This window comes from Rhincodon typus, chromosome 26 (assembly GCF_021869965.1).
Source record: "Rhincodon typus isolate 14 chromosome 26, sRhiTyp1.1, whole genome shotgun sequence".
Classification (NCBI taxonomy): Eukaryota; Metazoa; Chordata; class Chondrichthyes; order Orectolobiformes; family Rhincodontidae; genus Rhincodon; species Rhincodon typus.
In genome coordinates this window covers 731,815-755,212 of record NC_063357.1, presented here as the reverse complement: position 1 = coordinate 755,212, position 23,398 = coordinate 731,815, and the positions used below count along the sequence as shown (strand labels likewise).

The window sequence follows — 23,398 nt, the reverse complement described above, 5'->3', positions numbered from 1 at the left end:
GCCCGGGGGGGGTGTGGGGGTGCCCCGGGACGGTGAAAGTGTCTGTTGCGGGTAAGTTGCCGGTTTGTTGGGGCCGAGAACCACAAATAGAGAAATCTTCTACAGGCGGCGCCTCTGGGCACAAGGCAGACTAACAGGAATTCTTTACCTACCCTTAATTCACAACAATCAATTTGTCATATCTGTTTCAAAACTTTGTTGCTTCACCTCAATTCCTCCGTTTAATATTCGATCCGCCTCGACGATCCCAGACCCCAACGTCTCCGGTCCCGCGCACAGTATTCTGGTACATGTAGTCTCCAACTGGAACTACGACTACATCTCCCAGCACTCTCTGCGCCCCGGCCCCGTCATGCGGCTGTTCCTGATACGTCGACAACATAAGCCCCACGCCCAGTCTCCTTTGACCCCACCTCCACTGCTGCCTGTCATAATCTCAATATCACCCCTACTCCAATCACTGGCAACTGGAGCTCACTGTCCAACTCCTGCCCTCATACTCCCTTACCCTAACACTCTGAAATAGTCTCCTCCGCAGCCCCCCACCCTATTACAGACTCCTGCTTCCCCTTCTCCCCCCTCTCAACAACCCAGTACTGCTCCCCTATCCAATACAGGACTCTCCATGACACTGTAGCCTCTTCCAAGCTGCCCCCAATTTCCATTCTGCCATCATTGACACTAAAAGAATCTCTCACCCACAAAAGAATCATATGATTGTTGCAGATGATACATGTATAAAATCACAACATTATTCGAGAAATGATCAAAGTAAAATGAATCAATTTAAAAGACTGAAATCAGATGCCATCTTTATTTTAGTTCAATAAACATTTACATGAATGTGTTGTGGTTCTGGAATGGCGAGCTATTTTAAAAGGTAGAGGTTAGCCTGGAGTGGCTATTTGGCAGGAAGGGGGACTGCAGTTACAACAAAAGTGCAACAATGAAATAAGAATTCTGTTGGAGGCAAGTGTCGTGCTTTGAGGGCTGTCCGCAGGCCTAGACAAAGGAAAATAATGTGATGACATAATTCCATTCCAAGGAATCATTTGTGGAGCTGCCTCAATTTCTACTGTGTAACATTCAGCATCAAAAGAATTTACAGGGTTTTTTGGGAATCAGGAAAGAAAATAAACATGCATTTCAAAAGCTGCACACCTTACAGTCAAAGGATTTAAAGCTGAATTTAGTGCATTTATTCCACTGGGACCAATGATCTGTAGCCAACCAGAGCAGCAATCTCAGTAATGTTTGGAATTAGTAATGCAAACTCTTACCAATTCCTCCATTCAGATTTTTACTGCCTATCCATTTTGATGTTCACATGCAGTTCTGCAGTTGTGGAACATATTCCCATAGTGCAGGAATCTGACACTGAAACCCCACAATGTTCTGTGAATACAGCAGAAGCTCAGACTCCTGCAGGTCACGAGTGTCAAGACTGCATGACAACAGAACACCAGTGACTGAGAACTTTGTTATTTTCTATGTTGGATATCTACTTTCATTGTAACTACTAAACATTCTCAGAAATTAGAAATTCCTTCACTCCTTTCTCACAAGAACTTGTGGAAGCAACATTAAGACCTGCTTACATTTCCCAAAACTTTAAAATAGTATTTTGTTTTGTTGGAGAGATGACTGAAATAATTAAGGGAAAAGCATGAGGTGGAGGCAAAAGGCATTCCCTTTGGGTGATTGTTGTGCACAGTAACTGGGTTAGGCCCCTTCCTGAGCCCATATACACCAGGTTATATGCTCCCTTCAATTCTTTTGTTTTACAATGAATCATAATACATCCATGCATTAATATCTTAGCACTGCTGCTAAATAATTAAAGACAAAATGGAACTTAATTTACAACGAATATGGAATACCAGTCACTCGGGCTCACCTCACTGGTGGGAAATTCCTGTGTTTACAACAGTCAATTCACCATTTCAGGATCTTTTAAAATGTAAGATTGGTAGCATGATACAATGGTACAGTACTCTATATTACACAAGAATGATTTAAAGACAGTTTTTAAACAAACAAATGAAGAGCAGGAAGTGTCTTTCTTGTGAATTCTACATGAGCATCTGTGATCACGATTTCTTCTCCACCCAGCATCTGCTCATCTGAGGACTTAACACTGCTTTGCATTTGCCTATGTGAGCAAACCCTCCTTTCCTTCAGCACTCGGTGAGCCGGGCTCGAGGAGAGTTTCTTGTCTGTGGTCTGCAGGCCTGAAACAACTACTAAAACCGTAGCCAGGGCAGTGTATTCAGTCATCACTATCTGATAATGTCTCATATTGGGAGGAGAGTAAGGGAGCTGGCTCGCGCTCCCACGTCCTGGCTGGAGGATGTGAGCTGGCTTGACCCATGGCTGGTGGTGCACAGGCGATTGAAGTTGGTGCTACGCTCATCATGCGCATTGTCAGCGGGTTATAAGGGAACGCAGTTGAGCCTGTGCAACAAAACATGAAGCAGTTAATCCACATTCTTTACTTTGAGATGTTTTTAGGTTATACTGTTCATAAACTGAAAACAAAATGTGACCACGCCACACAATAATTTTTATTTTTGTTTTAAGTGTCATAATACATCCATGCATTAATATCTCTACATGTACTTATCTTTGTAAAGCATGGCCCAAAACAGTTCACAGAGAAATAACTACAGGAACGCAGACTTGAGAGCCAAGATGGAAAGGTAAGTGGGTACTAAACGAGACTCGATGCAAGAGTTTGGTTCAACAGAAAGCAGAACTGTAGTGGTAACTGGACTATTAATTCAAAGGGCGGTGGCAAATGCTTGGGGACGTGGATTTACATCCACCAGTCAGATTGTGACATATGAATTCAATTAATAAATGTGGAATTCAAAGCTAACCTAGGGGCCCTCTTGTGGCACAGTGGTATCTGTATCCCTGGACTGAGAGGCCTGGGTTCAAGTCCCACCTGATCCTGTGGTGTGTAATAACATCTCTAAACAGGTTGATTAGAAAAACAGAAGTCATTTATTGGCTTAGGGCTCTTGTGGTGCCATGGTAGTATCCCTGCCTTTGAGCCAGGTTCAAGTCCCACCTGTTCTGGTGGTGTGTAATAACATCTCTAAACAGGTTGATTCAAAAATAGATGGAACAATGTACGATAACCAGCCAGCCCAGCGACAAAGCCAACAACCTCATCCACAAGCCGACCTACAAATCTTCATAAGAATCTTAAACAGATGCAACAGGTTGATTAGAAAAATAGGTTAAAAGCTAAACTCATGGTGACCGAGAAGCCATTGTTGATTATTGCAAAAACCCATGTGTTTCACTCATATCAATTGGGGAAGGGAATCTGGCATCCTTACCTAGTCTGGTCTACATATGATACCATATGCACTGCAATGTGGCTGGCTCTTAACTGCCCTCAAAATTTGCTTAGCAAGTTATTCCGTTGTATCAAGCTGCTACAAAATCTTAAGAAAAGGAATGTAATTGGATGAACCACCCAGCACCAACCTAGGCACCAGAAACAACAACAAAAAGAATTTTTCTTATGAATATCTAGAGACTTGTGCCAAATTGGAAGAGCCATCTCAAAGACCAGTCAAACAGCCTAACAGTCATAATCACAGAATGATACATTACAGACAATGCCTCAGACACCACAATCCAACCAGCAGGACACACCCACAATATGTGGCAACAAACCAGTATACATTTAGGAGGAAGTTGCCCTGGGAGTTCTCAACATTGATTCTTACCCATGAAGTCTGTGGCATCAAATGAAAATGGGCAAGGAACCCACCTGCTGATTACTACCCAGTCTTTCCCCCACTCCGCCCCTGGCTGATGGATCAATACCCTCCATGCTGAACAGAAATAGGAAGAAGCATGAAAAATGACAAATTTTCAACAAATCACCATTAAACTGGTCACCTATTTTATTACTGATGGCATTTTTAAAAATTGCTGGATGCGAATGACACTGCCAGGGATGGTGGGGGCGGGGGTCTGGGGTAATGTGGGTTTGACCACATGGAGTGTGGACATTTTATAACCATCTGCAGCTTTCATGGGAGTTTTGTTGCTGCCAAGTCACAAATAAGTGTCCTCTTATTCTGTAACTATGTCCTATAGTTTTAGATTTTCCCATTAGTAGAAGCACACAGCTACCCTGTCAAGCCCCCACAGAATCTTGTATATTTCAATAAGATCTTCCCCTCAATCTTCTAAACTCTACAGAATAATAGTCTAACCTGTTAACCATTCTTGATAAGTTAACCGCTTCATCCCAGGAATCAGCCTAGTGAATCTCTTTAGAAATGCCTCTACTGCCAGTATTTCCTTCATTAAATGCATGGACCAAGACTGGAGACACAGCACTAGGTGCAACATTATGACAGAGTAATGGAGTTGTACAGCATGGAAACAGACCTTTGTGTCCAACTCATCTACGCTGACCAGATATCCTAAATAAATCTAGTCCCTTTTGCCGGTATTTGCGCCATATCCCTCTAAACCCTTTCTATTCATATTCCCATCCAAATGCCTTTTAAATGTTGTAATTGTACCAGCCTTTACCACTTCCTCTGGCAGCTCATTCCATACATGCACCACCCTCTTGTGAAAAAGTTGTCCCTTAGGTCCCTTTTAAATCTTTCCACTCTCACCTTAAACCTACGACCTCTAGCTTTGGACTCCCCCACCATGGGCAAAAGACCTTGGTGATTTACCCTATCAATGCCCCTCATGATTTTATAAACCTCTGTAAGGTCACCCTTCAGCCTCTGACAGTCCAGAGAAAATAGCCCCAGCCTATTCAGCCTCTCTGTGTAGCTGAAACCCTCCAATCCTGGCAACATCCTTGTAAGTTTTTTCTGCACCCTTTCAAGTTTCACAACATCCTTCCTATAGCTGGGAGACAAGAATTGAACACAGTATTCCAAAAGGGGCCTAACCAATATCCTGTACAGCTGTCATCCTAACTCCTACACTCAATGTACTGATCAATAAAGACAAGCGTACCAAACGCCTTATTCACTATCCTGTGTACCTGCGACTCCACTTTCAAGGAACTATGAACCTGCACACCAAGGTCTCTTTGTTCAGCAACACACCCCAGGACCTTATTATTAAGTGTACAAGTCCTGCCCTGATTTGCCTTTCCAAAATGCAGCACCTCACATTTATCTAAATTTAACTCCTTCTGCCACTCCTTGGCCCATTGGCCCATCTGATCAAGATCCTATTGTACTCTGAGATAACATTCTTCAGTGTCCACTACACACTGATTTTGGTGTCATCTGCAAACTTACTAACCCTACCTCCTATAAGTGATGAAAAGCAGTGGACTCAGCACTGATCCTTGTGGCACACCGCTGGTCACAGACCTCCAGTCTGAAAAGCAAACCCCCAACACCACCCTCTGTCTTCTACCTTCGAACCAGTTCTGTATCCAAATGGCTAGCTCTCCCGATACTCCATGTGATCTAACCTTGCGAACCAGTCTACTATGGAGGAACCTTGCCAAACGCCTTGCTGAAGTCCATAAGGATCATATCCATCGCTCTGCCCTCATCAATCCTCTTCGTCGGTTCTTCAAAAAACTCAGTTATGTTAGTGAGACATGATTTCCCATGCACAAAGCCATGTTGACTACCCACAATCAGTCCTTGTCTTTCCAAATACATGTAAATCCCATCCCTCAGGACTCCCCCCAACAACTTGCCCACCACTGATGTCAGGTTCACCGGTCTATAGTTCCCTGGCTTTTCCTTATCCACATTTCTTAAATAGTGGCACCACGTTAGCTAACCCCCAGTCTTCCAGCACCTTGCCGTGGGTATTGATGATACAAATATCTCAGCAAGGGGCCCAACAATCACTTCCCTAGTTTCCCACAGAGTTCTAAGGTACACCTGATCAGGTGCAGGGGATTTATCCACCTTTATGTATTTTAAACCGATCAGCACCTCCTCCTCTGTAATATGGACATTTTTCAAGATGTCGCTATTTACTTCCCCACATTCTATGTCTTCCATATCCTTCTCCACAGTAAACACTGATGCAAAATAATTGTTTAGTTTAGTATCTCCCACACATAGGCAGCCTTGCTGATCTCTAAGGGGCCCTATTCTCTCCTTAGTTCCCCCTTTGTCCTTAATGTATTTGTAGAATCCCTTTGCATTGTCCTTAATCCTATTTGCCAGAGTATCTCATGTACCCTTTTTGCCCTCCTGATTTCCCTCTTAAGTATACTCTGCCTTCCTTTATACTATTCTAAGTGCACTAAGTCTTGCCTATTATTAAATGCTAACTCTCTAGTAATAAAGACCAAAATTCCAATTGTCTTTTTAATTACTCGCTGCACCCGTATGTTAACTTTTTGTGTTTTATACACAAGAACACCTAGATCCCTCTATGCTGCACCTTTCTGAAGTCTTTCTCCATGAGTAATAGTTTGCCTTTTGATTCGACCTATCCATATCGTAGATTCCTTCAGTTCTCATTACAAGTACCCACCCACCTTATGTTGTTTTGTAAAAAAAATTGGATAAATTACATTCTGCCTCCTTCTCCAAATCATTAATTATAGATAGTAAATAACAGAGGTGCTAAGACTGATCCTTGTGGCACTCCATTAGTTACATTTGATGACCTGAAGTAGATTCATTAATCCCGATTCCCTGTCTTCTGTGTGTTAGCCAATCCTCACTCCATGCTAATACATTATCCCCAATACTGCAAGCTCCCATTTGGGCAATAAACTTTCACGTGGCACTTATTAAATCCAAATATACTACATCTACTGGTTTCTTTTTGTCAACGCTTTGTTTTATTTAAAAAACTCTAGCAAATGTCAAATATAATTTTCCTTTTACTAAACCATCCTGAATCTGTCTGACTGTGTTAAGTTGTTCTAACTGTCCTACATTTCCTCATTAATAATGGACTCTAGCTTTGTCCTAATGGTAGAGGTTAGGCTACTTTGAGAATTCATTCCTGGAACTAGTTGACAACTAGAAATTTGCGAAATCTTTACCTGGCCAGAAATGTCGGTAGACTTTGGGAACAGAATTGAAGGATCTAACCCGATTAACTACATCAATAATTGATTACTTGGTGGAAAGCATTTGGTGTTTAAACCAAAGAACAAATTCAGTGAATCCAAGTTAAAAGTCTGGGCTCTAGAATAACTGGAATGAATATTCATTTTGAGCCACTCATTCTAAGTGTGATCTGTAAAGCTGCTCTGCAAGCCATCTACGTAGAACATTAAGATAATTTGCTTGATTGATATGGATTTCACAGAGTTCTGACAACATAATCGATGGGGCACCTGGTTCTCCCTCATCCCATTACACTAACCTGATGGAGGCGATGGATTGGCTTCCTCATTCCGAGCATCACTGGACACAGGGATCGATGTGCTCATGTTGCCTTGTGATGCACTTACAGGGTGAGACAGTACAACTTGGTGATCTTCTCCTTTATCGTCATATTTTCCCATTAAGGCTTTTCTGATAATGTCCTCAAGGCCAAGGTTACTGGCTGGATCTGCAAAGGAATGACTCCGAGAACTGACTGAACCTGGGAGATGGGAGGAAATAATCATGGGGACAGAAAGAGGGAAGCAGAACCAATAAAGGGAAAAGAAGAGTGATAAGGGAAAGGGTACAGGGTGAGGACAAGAGAGGCGCAGGCAGAGAGAGAATGGGAAAACGAAAAGTCAGCACTTATTTTGCAAGCTGCAAGCTCCAAATCGCAAGACAATGGCAGCATTAACCATTAAAGCAACAGCCATGAACAGACTCTACAACTTCATTTCCTTTATACACATTGAAGAACAGAGCAATACAGTCAAAGAATTCAGCAAGGAAAGTTATTGTTCCATATCTATACCATTCCAAGTGGCTGCCTGTAATTAGCAAATTTATTTACACAAATAAATTGAGTTGCCTGAACATTACAGATTTTCTGGAGAAACTGGGCAAAGGATCTCTATATTTTGAATTCCCCCAACCCCCTCAGAAATGCCACAAATCTTCCAAAGCAACCAAATGCACAACTCAAACTGTGGTTTACAAAGTTCTGCCAGAACAGAAAAAGGTTGTTCGGCCTAACTGCTCTACGCAGGACTTACAACACCTTTTTTCATCTAATTGCACTAACAGTTTTTGCTTCCTTTCTCCATTATGTGGCTAGCTCTCCTTCAATGCATCTATCGCATTGCCTCAGCCATCTGGGTAAAGATGCTGCCGCTGAATTCCTGATTAAGTTTATTATTGGTGACTGTCTTATACTCACGACCTTTAGTTCTCACCTTAACTGCAAGTGATAACAATTCTCTACAACTGCCGTTTCAAACTTTCCTCACTTACAAAAACTTCAATCATGCCTCAGTATTCTCTTTTTTGGAGAAAACATTCTCAGTAGTTTTTTTTTTAAATGTTCTTTGTAATATATAAACCAGAACTGTAACTGCTCATAGTTATCTAAGTGTGCTCTAAGCAAAGTCTTATCTAAATTCTTTCATGGGAAGCAGGCATCTCTGATTATGTCCAAAATTGATTGCTTATCCCTAACTGCACTTGAGAAGGTAGTGCAACTCATTGTTGTACAACTTCCATACAAGTTCCCTCCTTTCCAATTCTATTTATATCATTGTTAAAATACATGCCACCAAATATTGGGGCAACACCATTCATGTTGTGGCATTACATAAGGGGCATTGCTGCCAGAACTAAACACTGTGCTCTGAGAAGGGATTGAACAGTTTTAATTCTATCAGGCATCAATTGCTCACTTTTGTATTCCAGTTTTCTTGAAATAAAGGCCAATATTTCATTAGCCTTTTGATTACTTTTGTACTTGCCCACTAGTTTTCAATCATTTCTGTACAGGGACACTAAAATCTCTCTGATCTTTCACAGTTCCTACCACCTTTTTGCTTAAAAAAAAGGTTGTTCAATTAATTTCAAGTGAGTCGCACAGCGAATCCAACTGATAATTTTAAATTGGATTGTTACTGTAATTCTTAACACAGTCAGGCTCATTTATGTAGGCTAGAGGCTACACATATTCACATGTGAGGCCTTGTCCTTTTCAAACAGAAAGAACATGTCCACGCATTGTACCTTTTAGAGCTTGGGCAACAGCTATTCAATGGTGCATTTCTGCAGAAATACCTGAACCAGAAACGACTTGCCTTGTTTGAAGTTAAACAAGAGCTTCACAGTTAACTGTTCCCTGATGCATTTGCTGTGGCAATGCTTGTACCAACTAGAGTCCACTTGTGAGCCAATTAGCATTCTCTTTTCATATAGTAATAATTGTTATTCCTTTGAGATTTGGTGTACGTGTTATTCTGTCTTGATGAGTGGAAGTTTGACAGCAAGTCTTTTTTTTGTCAGGAAGAATGAAATAAAAACCTTCTGCCAAAATGCATAACCTACCATCTCTCAACAAAATTCCACCTGTCATTGGTTGGCCCTTTCTTGTTACAGTTAATTAGCATCTTCCTCATTATTAGTCACACCTCCAAGTTCCCAAGGGGACGGAGATTCTCTGCTAAGAGCCAGTTACTCAAGTCATTCTTGGTCTTGAGGGACTAGCTAAGATTAACAACCCCACCACACAATTTATATCCCAACATTTCACCAGGAAATCTGCAATGCCTTACACATCAGTGAGCTATATGATTTGGTTAGTTTGAAAGGCGAGGCTGTTACTGTTTGCAGGTTGCATTGCTCAACATGCTTCAACAAACTGAAAGCGAATAAATGAGTACAGCTACTGCAGCAAGGAGGGCTGGTAGACAATATTTGGGGTAAGATCTGATGGCCATCAGAAACAAATTAGCCTTAAGTAGGTTAGCATTGCCATCAGGTGGTTTGAATCCATGGATAAGGAATCAAAAAGAATATCTCCTCCACAGATTACTCTCCACCCATTAACATTTTTGTCCTTTTGACAGGGAAGCTCAGAGAAATTATGAACAAGCTGTGTTTGGCCTGTGGATGGTATCCCATTAATCAGTTGGCTACTTGCTGGATATGTTTACAAAGTCAAGCTGGGGCAAAGTACACCACTCCCTTGCAGTGAAACTAATTTGGAATCTGCAGGTAAGACCTGAAAAATGTGGCTAGATTGTTAAATAAATGACGCACCTTTTTTGTACGAAACCACACCTGGGTCGAAAGAAAGAGAAATAATTGGGTTTTAGCAGCTGAAATTCTTAAAATTAGTTTTTATTTTACAAGATGTTTTAATCTGAATGTATAAAACCAGTACATTTTTACAGATTAGTAAATAGCAATCTTCTGAGGTAAGTGGAGCTCGTTAAACAAGGAGGCAGGCCACATTCACCAGACATACGTGGAAAGTCTGGCATGCGTACTCCCAAATTAGGGATACACCCCTTCTTCCCATCTCCAGCCCTGATAGTCAGATGCATACATCACAAGAAGAAAGTCAGAGATGAGCATGCATAATTAGAACTCCCCGCACCCCCCCACCACCAAACAAAATGAACGTCAGAAATATGCCTGCATGTGACCCACACAGTAAGTCAGATGCAGCCTGAGAGACACAGATACAGGCTCAAGCCCTTGGACATTCAAGGAGAATGTGTATACATTCCCCTCAGCTTCCCCTGAGGCAAATGTGCATGTGGCAGCAGACAATTAGGTGCCCATGCGGGCCCCCATTCCTGCCAGTCAGAGAGAGGCACACATTCCCTCACCAGCCAGTCAGATGCACACACATCACCACTTAGCAACACTGAAGACATACACACAAACTCATTGATAGTGGGATGTGTTCAAACATAGCTCCCCCCTAAACTGTGCCAAAGGTCTCTGCACACCCACCTCAAGACAGCCAAACATATGCACATTGTCGCCTCTGTGTGGACAGACTGATGTCGAAGCATCCTAACAAGTCTGATGGCCACACCCTTAGACTGACATGCAAACACCACTACCACCCCACCCTGCGCCCCTCAGACAGGTGGACAATGTGGGCAAGCATACACATACATCCAAGACAGTTGCACATCCACACATACCTTCCCAGACAGACATACATGCACACACAAGGAAAGTCAGATATGTATACCCCTACAAGTCAGTCAGATGCACATCTGTGTATACACCTGCCTGACAATCAGCTGCACAGCTACATACCCGTAGCCCCCAAGAGGACAGTTAGACCTCCCCTCACTGCTGCCACAAATGGGTCAATATGCATGGTCCCACAGACAGACATGCACCACTTAGACAACACACAAAACCCTAACTGTTATGCTCCACAGAAAATAGAGCTACCAATGAAATGTAGGGAAAAATCAACAGGTGGGACAGGAGAGACTGGAAAATGCTGGTCCCCTAGTTTGCAAGGCAGGTATGGGGGCAGTTAGTGAGTTGCCTTTCTATAGCTGTGAAAGGTAGTGCACTGCTTTGCAGGATTAGTCTATTGTGGTTACTTCGCTTTATCTAGACTTTGTGCATAATATTGCCTGTTCGTAGGTGGTGCTCGCAATTATCCCACCCTTTTTTCAAGGTCCTCAGAATGATATCAACTTGCCGTAGTATAATGTTTTCATTGTAACTAAAATTTTACATGGTGCTTCACAAGAATGTTATAAAGCAAAAGTAGACACCGAGGCATGTAAAGCAACATTAGCCAGATTGCCAAAAGCTTGGTCAATGAGGTAGGCTTGGAGAAGCATCCCAAAGGAAGACAAAGGTAGACAGTGTTAGGGAGGGAATTCCAGAGTGCCAGATAGTTAAAGTCACAGCCACCAACGGTGGAGCAATTAAAATTTTGGAACACCAGAAACAGAGAAGCGTAGAATCTCGGAGGGATTTGTAAACAAGGTTGAGAACTCTAAAACTGACGTGTTGGTTGGGGTACGTAGAGGTAATGGATGAAAGGGATTTGCTAAGCTTAATTAATCAGAGTATCACTGAAAACAAGATTCACTGGAGAAAACTGTCCAGGTTCCTTTGACAGCACCTTCCAAAGCTACAACCTCTAACACCTGGAGGGTAAAGATGTATGTGAACACCACCACTTGTTAGTTCCGCTCCCAGCCACGAACCATCCTGACTTGGGAAGAGGTCTCCAGCCCTTCACTGTTACTGGGTGAAAATCCTGGAACTCCCCTAACAGTGCTGTGGTGTACCAACTATACATGGGCTGCAGAAGGTCAAGGCTGCAGTTCACAACCACTTTCTAAGAACCTATTCAAGGATACACAATCTCATGAACAAATAAAGTTACAATAAAGTATTGCTGAGTACTGGATGATCACAAGGAATCATTTGGAAATAGTAATTTAGACAAGATTCGGAATGGGCTTATTTTTTGACTGGTCGTGAAGGGTGAGGAATCCAAGATACAGAGGTATTTGAGCTTGTGATGTGGAGGCTGTCTCAGTGTTCTCATTATATCTCTCCCAATAGCCTGTCTGGCACTGAACTCGTAGTGGTACCTGCAATGTGAAATTGTCATCAAAACTCTTGCAAAGCTTCAAGTTTCACAGGCTGCATTTCTGCAGGAAACATTTTATATTGAAACTTGGACTACAACTGATGTATAAACGAGGATGCTCACTGGGCTTAGCTGTCCTAAAGGAACTGCTGCTCACTACAGTGTTTCACATTAAACCATTTGTATCACATTGGAGGTTGTTTCACAAAAGGAGGGCTCATGGGATTGAGAATAATATTTTAGCGTTTGAGAATGTTAGTTAATAGAAAGAAAGAAAAGTATGAACACGATAGTCAACTTTGGGTTAGTAGGATGTTATCAGTGTTGAGGCCTCAATTACTTACAATCTAAATTGACTTAGATGAGCAGACTGAGTACACCGGGTTCAAGTTTGCTGACAATATAAAGCTAGGTGAGAAAGCAAGCTGTGAGAAAGACGATCAACACGAAGATTGATACTGTCGATTTGAATGAGTGGGAAAGAAGATGGCAGGTGGAATATGAAGTTATATACTTTAGTAGGAAAAATACAAATGCAGATATTTACTAATTGGTGCGAAATTGGGAAATGTTGCTGGTCAGAGGAATTGGAATCCTTGTCAAGGACTCTTGGAAAGTTAATATGCAAGTCCAGCAAGTAGTTACAAAAGCAAATAGCAGATCCGCCTACATTATAGTGGAATGAAAGCAGAAATTGCTGGAAAATCTCAGCAGGTCTGGTCGCATCTGTGGAGAGAAATCAGAATTAATGTTTTGGGCCCAGTAACCCTTTGATTCTGAAGGAGGGTCACTGGACCCGAATGTTAACTTTGATTTCTCTCCACAGATGCTGCCTGACCTGGTGAAATTTTCCAGCCATTTCTGTTTTTGTTTCTGTTTCTGTTTCAGATTTCCAGCATCTGTGCTCTTTCAGGTGTTTTTTGTATATGTTAAGAAGGGATTATAACAGCTAAACAGGCTTAGTAAAATTAAGTAGGACCTTCACGAGGTCACAAGTTGTGTGTACAGTTTTGGTCTCCTCATCTAAGGAAGGCTTACAGATGTCTCAGATGGAGCGCAACTAAGGTTCACGAGACGGACTCCTGGGATGAGAAGATTTGGAGGATGCTTCTCCTGGCTAGGATGTTTAGAGTTTGGGGTCACAATCTCCATAAGGGTTGAACCATTTAGGATTGAGATGAGAGGCTTCCCAACGCAGAGCTTCGTGAATCTTTGGAATTCTCTACCCCAGGGAACTGAGAAATTGGTGAATATTAAGGAAATTCAGGGATATGGGGATAGTTCAGAAAGATGGAAACTAGGAAGAATGGTGGGGCAGGCTGAAAAGGACCAAATGGCTAAATCCTGCCCCTATTTCTTACTTTAAATCTGACCTTACCTGATGACGTGACAGCAGGCAAGTTAAATATCTCGGTCCCAGGCTGAGCATTAGCTGAAAGGAAAAAGAGAACCTGTTAATGGGTAACCACACAGCCTGACTGAAAAGTCAAACACTACAATCCAGGTGCTAAAGTTTATGTAGCTTTTGACTGTGCATTATCCTGACCATAATCTTGCCAGGCTGTACTGAAATGTTGGGCACAAGATTCTGCTCTGTGCCACTCAAATGGTTCTGAGAGAGGACCAGAAACTTACCTAAAGGTCATGACTGGGCACCCTGAGAGAGCCAATGGATGCACATCAGAGGTACAAATTCTAATAATGGGACTTCTGCTGCAAAGCTGCAAACATTTCAAGTGAAATCTAAAGGTTATGCTCTCCCAATTAGTTGTTAAGAATGGAGTATTGTGAAACTAATCACGAACACTGCTGGATTCTCACTCATAAACTAGTCTGCTTTTGGCCTGCTGCACTGTTTTGATGAAACTGAACTTGAGTTCAAGGAGATGCACCTCATTTTACAATCAAAAATCAGCCTTCTAAACTCAAAATTGGGTTTGGCTTTTTCACAGACCTTCCCTTTTGTTCTTTTACACCATCCCCTCCTCCTCACTTGCTTATAAACATTTTAACACTAACATCTTTTTGTTCTGAAGGAAGGTCCTTGACCTGAACCATTAATTCTGTTTCTTTCTCTCTACACATGCTTCTAAACTTGCTCAGTATTTCTAGTTTTGTTTTCATTTCAGATTTCCAGCATCATGTCATTTTGCTTTTGAACATAAGGGGATGAATGGGCTCTCCTGGTCCTATTTAACACTGTCCAGTGACAGACACACAGAACAGATGTTGCACTGTCACTTTTCATCGATAAGCTTTCATTTTTGTAAAAGAGGAAAAGGAACTAAAGCACTACACACAATAAAAGCTTGTGAGCAAACATTAGCCAGAATAGTGCTTAAAGGTGTGTGGACAATTAGAATCTGCAATGATCCATGCAGCCAGTGCCTCTACAAATACAGATACTGTATGTTATGGCAGAAATTAAAAAATAGGATTTGCATAGGTTATTTCCTGAAATTAGTCAACGTTTGATAATTTACCCCAGTCTCGGGGAGTAACTGCTAGCAAGCTATTCACAGTAAAGTCCTGATTGCCCCCAGTTTCCACAAATACACTTTCTTCAAGTAGAAGAGGCAAAGGGGAGTTCTCTTGGTGTCCAGGTATATTTATTACTCAAGCAACGTACATGAACGGGAAAATGTGTCTGACTAATTCAGAGTTTTTCAATGAAGCCTCAACCAGTCGATGTCTTGTATTTGGACTTCCAGATGCACTCGAAAAGGCACTTCACAAAGTACGATGTCATGTCATAACAGCCCATGGTGTTGGAGCTAGTATATTGGCATGGATAGAGAATTGGCTCAAGGGTAGGAAACAGTGAGTGGGGATAAGGGGTTCTTTTTCAAGTTGGCAACCTGTGACCAGTGAGTTCTGCAGGTGTTTACAACAAACATGAATGACTTAGAAGGAAGCAGGTGAACTGTAGCCAAATTTGCAGATGACACTAAAATAGGTGGAAAACTAGGTTTGAGGGGAATATAAACAGTTTACAGAGATATATTGATAAATTAACTAAGTGGGTAAAAAAGTTAGCCAATGGACTATATCATGGGAAAATAAGTTGTTCATTTTGAAAGGGAGAACAAATGAACACAATATTATTTAAAAGGAGAAAAACTGCAAAAAGCTACAACACAAAAGGGAGTTGGAGACACATGCATGAAACACAGGAAGCTAGCACACAGGTGCAGCAGGTCATCAGGAAGGCCAACGGAATGTTGGAACAAAAATAAAGTTGCTGGAAAAGCTCGGCAGGTCTGGCAGCATCTGTGAAGGGAAAAACAGAATTAACGTTTCAGGTCCGGTGACCCTTCCTCAGAACTCTGGAATGGTAGCCCTTATTTTACGGCAGTTGGAGTATAAGAGCAGGGAAGTTTTACTGCAAATGTACAAAGCGCTAGTGAGACCACATCTGGACTATTGAGAGCAGTTTTGGTCCTTTTTTTTTTAAAGGAAAGATACCATTTCATTGGAGGCAGTTCAGAAAAGGTTCACAAGGGTGATTCCTGTTACGGAGGGATTTTCTTATGAAAAAAAGCTAAACAGGTTGGGACTCTATGCACTGGAGTTCAGAAACACACAGGATTCTAAATGGACTTGGCACGCTAAAAGCTGGCAGCATGTTTCCTCTCATTGGAGAGTCTCGGGCCAGAGAGTATAGTCTCAGAATTAAGGAATGCTAATTTAAGACTGAGATGATGAGGAATTTCTTCTCTCAGTGGATTGAGTATCTTTGGAGCTCATTGCTACAGAGAACTGTGAGGGCAGAATCCTTCTGTATATTTAAGGCCGAGATGGACAGATTCTTGATCAGTCGGGGAATCAAAAGCTATGGGAAACAGCAGGCAAGTGGATGTGAGGAGTTTTCGATCAACATGATCCTACTGAATGATGCAGTAGGCTTGAGGGGTCGAATGGTTTAATGTTACATGATCATAACTAAGAAAACTGATTATCTGGTCGGGGTCAATAGTATGGAACTGGAGCAACACAGCAGGACAGGCAGCATCAGAGGGGCAGGAAAGTTGATGTTTCGAGTTTACACCCTTCATCAGGATTGGGGAGGGGGAAGGGGTCTCGGAAATAAACACAGCGAGGGGTTGGGGCTGGGGGAAGAGTAGTGGGGTAATAGGTGGGTGCAGGTAGGGAGTTGTGGAGATAGGTCATGGAAAGGGTGGGGTGGATGGGTGAGAAAGACGGTGGACAGGTTGTGTCAGGTCAAGGAGGCGAGGATGAGAGGGAGGGTTGGACATGGAATGAGGCCGGGGGTGGGGAGATTTTGAAACTGGTGAATTCTATGTTGAGGCCATCAGGCTGTAAGCTCCCGAGGTGGAATATGAGGTGTTGTTCCTCCGGATTGCATGTGGCATCACTGTGGCACTGGAGGCGGCCCAGGATGGATATGTCACCAAGGGAGTGGGAGGGGGGAGTTAAAACGGATAGCGACCAGAAGGTGCTGTTAATTATAACATAGAGCGCAGATGCTCCGTGAATCGATCACCGAGTCTGTGCTTGGTCTCACCGATGTAGAGGAGGCCACACCGGGAGCGACTGATAGAGTAGACCAGGTTGGAGCTTGTACAGGTCAATCCCTGTCCGATTTGGAAAGATTGTTTGGGGCATTGGACAGAAGTGAGAGGGGAGGTATAGGGGTAGGTGTAGCACCTGCTGCTGTTGCAGGAAAGGTGTTGGGTGTGGTGGGGTTGGTGGGGAAAGTGGAGCGGACAAGGGAATCGCAGAATGAATGGTCCCTACGGAAGGCAGATAGGGGTTGGGTGGGAAATATCTCTTTGGTGGTGGGGTTGGATTGTAGGTCGCCTAAGTGGCAGAGATGATGAGCTGGATGCGGAGGTTGGTGGAGTGGTATGTGAGGACCACGGGGACTCTGTCCTTATTTTTGTTGGGGGGAGGGTGTTTGAGAGCAGAAGTGCAGGAAATACAAGAGATTCGGTTGAGGACATTATGAATCACTGGAGGCGATGGGGAGGGCGAGGTTACGGTTCTTGAAAGAGGAGGACACCTGGGATGTCCGGGTGTGGAATGCTCCATCTTGGGAGCAGACGCAACGGAGGAATTGAGAGTATGGGACCATTCCTGCAGGAGGGTGGGTAAGAGGACGTGTAGTCCAGCTAGCTATGGGAGTCTGTGGGTTTGAAATAGATGTCGGTGCTGAGACAGTTACCGGAGATAGAGACTGAGAGGTCCAGGAAGGGGAGGGAGGTGTCAGAGACAGTCCAGGTGAATTTCAGGTTGAGGTGAGAGGTCTTAGTAAAGTTGATGAACTGTTCAAGCTCTTCATGGGAGCATGAGGCAGCACTGTTACAGTCAATGTAGCGGAGGAAGAGGGGAGGGATAGTGCCAGTGTAACTGCAGAACAGGGGCTGTTCAGCGTATCCTACAAAGAGGCAGGCATAGCTTGGACCAATATGGGTGCCCATAGCCACCCCTTTGGTTTGTAGGAAGTGGGAGGAGATAAAGAAAAGTTGTTGAGGGGAAGGACAAGTTCCGTTAAGTGGATGAGGGTGTCAGTGGAGGGAGACTGGTTGGGACTGCAGGAAAGGAAGCAGTGGAGAGGTTTTAGGCCCTCCTCATGGGAGGTACTGACGTAGAGACACTGGATATCCATGGTGAAGATGAGGTGTTGGGGCTGAGGGAATTGAAAGTCTTGGAGATGGAGGGTGTAAGTAGTCTACTGGGTATGGGTAGTGTACTGAATGTGGAGAGTTCCTGGAGCAGGAAGTAAAAACAAGAGTCAAGGCCAGTGGAGATGAGTTCAGTGGGGCAGGAGCAGGCAGAGACAATGGGTTGGCCCGGGATGTCAGGTTTGTGGATTTTGAGGAGGAGACAGAAATGAGCAGGGTGGCGTTGGGGAATGATGAGGTTGGGAGGTCTTCTGAGGTAATAAGGTTATTGATGGTCTTGGAGATGATGGTTTGGTGATCAGAGGTGGGGTCATAATCGAGTGGACGGTAGGAGTTGGCGTCAGAGAGTTGGCGCCAGGCCTTAGTGATGTAGAGGTCAGTACGTCATACCACCATTGCACACCCCTTATCAGCAGGTTTGATGGGGTGGTTGGGGTTGGAGCAGAGGGAGTGGAGGGCTGTGCGTTCTGTTGGGGAGAAGTTGGAGTGAGAGAGAGGGGTGGAGAGATTCAGGCGATTGATGTTGAGAGAGCAGCTGGATATGAAGAGGTTGAGGGAAGTTGGAGGCTGTGGGGTGGTGTCCAGGAGGATGAGGTTTGTCAGAGGTGGGAGGAGGGGTCTGCAGAGGGTAGGTTAGACTCCCGGTCAAAGAAATAGGCGGGGAGGAGGTGGCGGTGGAAAAAGTATTCAATATCTAGGCGTGTACGGAATTCGATGTGTGGGCGTAGGGAATGCAGGTGAATCTTTTGATCGATTATTTGATCATTTAGCTCAGAAGTTTAAAAAAATTATATTTTAGGGACGTAGATGTTCCTGGTGGGTGTTTATTGCCCATCAGTAGCTGCTCTTGAGGAGGTGCTGGTATTACAGAATCCGTACAGTGTGGAAGCAGGCCATTCAGCCCATTGGATCCACACTGATACTCCAAAGAGCATCCCATCCAGATCCAGACCCAGAGCGCCCCAACCAACCCCATGCTCCACCATCTCTGTAACCCTGCATTTCCCATGGCTCATCCACCCTAACCTGCACATCTTTGGACTGTGGGAGGAAATTGGAGCACCCAGAGGAAACCCACACAGACACAGGGAGAACATACAAACTCCACACAGACAGTTGCCTGAGGGTGTATCAAACTTGGGTCCCTGCCACTGTAAGTGCTAACCATTGAGCCACCGTGCCACCCTAAACCACCATCTTGAATTTTTTTAAATTCACTTGCAGGACATGGACAACACTGGGGGCCAGCATTTATTGCCTGTCCCTAGTTGTCTTTGAGAAGGTGGTTATAAGCTGCCTTCTTGAAGCGCTGAAGTCCACATGCTGTAGGTAGATCCACAATACCCTTAATGAGGGAATTCCGTGATTTTGACCCAGAGACAGTGAAGGAACGACAATACATTTCTAAGTCAGGATGGTGAGTGGCTTGGAAGGAATCTTGAAGATGGTGATGTTCCCACATACCTGCTGCCCTTGTCCTTCTAGATGGAAGCGGTTGAGAGTTTGGAAGATGCTGTTTGAGGATCTTGTAGATGCTACACACTGCTGCTACTGAGCGTTGGTGGTGGAGGGAGTGGATGCTTGTCATTGTGGTGTCAGTCAAGTGGGCTGCTTTGTCCTGGATGGTGTCAAGCTTCTTCAGTGTTGTTGGAGTCGCACCCATCCAGGCAAGTGGGGAGTCAGGAGGTGAGTTACTTACTGCAGTATTCCTAGCCTCTGACCTGCTCTTGTAGCCACTGTGTTTATATGGTGAGTCCAGCTGAGTTTCTGGTTAATGGTAACCCCGAGGATGTTGACAGTGGGAGTTTCAGTGATGGTAGCACCATTGAATGTCAAAGGGCGGTGATTAGATTGTCCCTTATTGGAGATGATCATTGCCTGGCATAGAACTGAATGACTTGCAGGGCTATTTCAGATGATAGTTAAAAGTCAACCACACGTCTGAGAGTCTGGAGTCGTATGAAAACCAGACTTGGCAGGCCAACAGATTTCCTTCCCTACAGCATACTAATGAATCAGATATGTTTTAACAGCCATCCAGCAGTTTCATGCTAATATTTACCAATGACTTTTTATTCCAGACTTATTTAATTGTCAAAATTCAAATTCTCCAGCTGCTCTGGTGGGATTTGAAATGTCTCTGGATTATTGATCCCAAGTTTGAGATTAACATAACAATTATATTAGTGCACCCACTTAGTGGGGTTTTGGTGTGCACAAATGGCTGCTAAATTCCTTTAGACGATAACAGTGACTGTACTTCAAAAGTAATTCATTGGCATAAAGCTCTTTGAGACATCCCATAAACAGGGGATGGAAGCATTTACATTTTTCCTAAATAGGACCATCTAACCTGGCAGCTGCCTCAAACAAACCTGTCGGATGCTTCACATACTTCAAGCAAATTCTTCCAAACACTTGGTCATGTTTTAGATCAAATCATCTTTGCAGCCTGGTAGCACATATATCTCTACTTAATCCATTTCCCCTTGCCATTTTAATCCTTAAGTATGTATGCAGTAATAACCAGAGAGAGCAAATTCTCTAAAACAAACCATTGTGTATTTGTGTAAGTATTGGTGGACAGTCACTTTAAGAATCCAATCACATTAAACAAAAACAATGTAATTGGTTATTTTGGGCAGGAAATAGCTGAGTCTATCTTAGCTTAGTCTACCTCTCTCCAACAGAATGCACAGCCCTCCACTCCCTCTGCTCCAACCCCAACCGCACCATCAAACCTGCTGATAAAGGGTGTGCAATGGTGGTATGATGTACTGACCTCTACGTCACTAAGGCCTGGCGCCAACTCCTACCGTCCACTTGATTATGACCCCATCTCTGATCACCAAACCATCATCTCCAAGACCATCAATAACCTTATTACCTCAGAAGACCTCAGTCTAGTTGGGATCCTTAAGGGGGACGGGGAGCAGCCCCAAGTCATGGTCCACATAGGCGAAGCGCACGCTGAGCAGGAGCAGACACGGAACGGCTGAGTAAGTGAGGTGATATAGTTGGGCAGTTGCTTTACCCGAAACACTACCCAGGTAGTGTCTCCCACCCATCCTCCTCCTCGAACCAAAAAAAAAGGTTCTGAGTGCCGATTTGGTAAGGTTACTTATGTTTTCTTCAATAGTCTGTTTGGGAATTCAGAACAGTGGGAATGGATGTTAGGGCAGTTGCATGCTCCTCCTGCAGAATGTGGGAGGCAAGGGTCACCACTAGTGTCCCCACTGACTTCATCTGCGGGAAGTGCACCCAACTCCAGCTCCTCGGAAACCGCGTTAGGGAACTGGAGCTGGAGCTGGAGCTGGATGAACTTCGGATCATTCAGGAGGCTGAGGGGGTAATTGAGAGGAGTTACAGGGAGGTAGTCACACCTCAGGTACAGGAAAAAGGCAGATGGGTTACAGTCAGGGGACGGAAAGGGAACAGACAGACTGTGCAGGGATCCCCTGTGGCCGTTCCCCTCAAAAACAAGTATACCGTTTTGGATACTGTTGGGGGAGACGACTTACCGGGGTAAGCCATGGGGTACAGGTCTCTGGCACAGAGTCTGTCCCTGTTGCTCAGAAGGGAAGTGGGTGGGGGGGGGAAGGAGAGCATTAGTCATTGGGGACTCCATAGTTAGGGGGACAGATAGGAGATTCTGTGGGAACGAGAGAGACTCGCGGTTGGTGTGTTGCCTCCCAGGTGCCGGGGTCCGTGATGTCTCGGATCGTGTTTTCGGGATCCTTAAGGGGGAGGGGGAGCAGCCCCAAGTTGTGGTCCACATAGGCACCAATGACATAGGTAGGAAAAGGGATGGGGATGTAAGGCAGAAATTCAAGGAGCTAGGGTGGAAGCTTAGAGCTAGAACAAACAGAGTTGTTATCTCTGGTTTGTTACCCTTGCCACATGCCAGCCAGGCGAGGAATAGGGAGAGAGAGCAGTTGAACACGTGGCTACAGGGATGGTGCAGGAGGGAGGGATTCAGATATCTGGATAATTGGGGCTCATTCTGGGGTAGGTGGGACCTCTACAAATGGGATGGTCTACACCTGAACCAGAGGGGTACCAATATCCTGGGGGGGAAATTTGCTAATGCTCTTCAGGAGGGTTTAAACTAATTCAGCAGGGGGATGGGAACCTGAATTGTAGCTCCAGTGTATAGGAGGTTGAGAGTAGTGAGGTCATGAATAAGGTTTCAAGGTCGCAGGAGTGTACCGGCAGGCAGGAAGGTGGTTTGAAGTGTGTCTACTTCAATGCCTGGAGCATCCCGAATAAGGTGGGTGAACTTGCAGCATGGGTTGGTAACTGGGACTTCGATGTTGTGGCCATTTCGGAGACATGGATAGAGCAGGGACAGGAATGGTTGTTGCAGGTTCCGGGGTTTAGATGTTTCAGTAACATCAGGGAAGGTGGTAAAAGAGGGGGAGGTGTGGCATTGTTAGTCAAGGACAGTATAACGGCGGCAGAAAGGATGTTTGATGAGGACTCGTCCACTGAGGTAGTATGGGCTGAAGTTAGAAACAGGAAAGGAGAGGTCACCCTGTTGGGAGTTTTCTATAGGCCTCCAAAAAGTTCCAGAGATGTAGAAGAAAGGATTGCAAAGATGATTCTGGATAGGAGCGAAAGTAACAGGGTAGTTGTTGTGGGGGACTTCAACTTTCCAAATATTGACTGGAAACGCTATAGTTCGAGTACTTCAGATGGGTCAGTTTTTGTCCAATGTGTGCAGGAGGGTTTCCTGACACAGTATGTAGATAGGCCAACAAGAGGCGAGGCCACATTGGATTTGGTACTGGGTAACGAACCAGGCCAGGTGTTAGATTTGGAGGTAGGAAAGTACTTTGGTGATAGTGACCATGATTCGGTTACGTTTACTTTAGTGATGGAAAGGGATCGGTATATACCGCAGAGCTAGAGTTATAGCTGGGGGAAAGGCAATTATGAGGCGATTAGGCAAGATTTAGGATGCATAGGATGGAGGAGGAAACTGCAGGAGCTGGGCACAATTGAAATGTGGAGCTTGTTCAAGGAACAGCTACTGCGTGTCCTTCATAAGTATGTACCTGTCAGGCAAGGAGGAAGTGGTCGAGCGAGGGAACCGTGGTTTACTAAAGAAGTTGAATCTCTTGTCAAGAGGAAGAAGGAGGCTTATGTAGAGATGAGGCGTGAAGGCTCAGTTAGGGCGCTTGAGAGTTACAAGTTAGCCAGGAAGGACCTAAAGAGAGAGCTAAGAAGAGCCAGGAGGGGACATGAGAAGTCTTTAGCAGGTAGGATCAAGGAAA

At 44.1% G+C, this 23,398-nt stretch overlaps 1 protein-coding gene across 1 annotated transcript in view; it reads right to left on the bottom strand.

The window, feature by feature from the left end:
* Positions 1–785: 785 nt before the first annotated feature.
* The window catches only part of ncor1 (nuclear receptor corepressor 1), a 375,214-nt gene continuing 352,601 nt past the window's right edge, over positions 786–23,398 (bottom strand). Inside the window, exons 33-35 of the mRNA XM_048612313.1 lie at positions 13,856–13,909; positions 7,351–7,572; positions 786–2,454 (exon numbers count right to left, since the gene is read on the bottom strand). Coding sequence (XP_048468270.1) covers positions 2,270–2,454; positions 7,351–7,572; positions 13,856–13,909 — 461 coding nt within the window. The 3' untranslated portion in view covers positions 786–2,269. The remainder of the gene's footprint in view (positions 2,455–7,350; positions 7,573–13,855; positions 13,910–23,398) is intronic.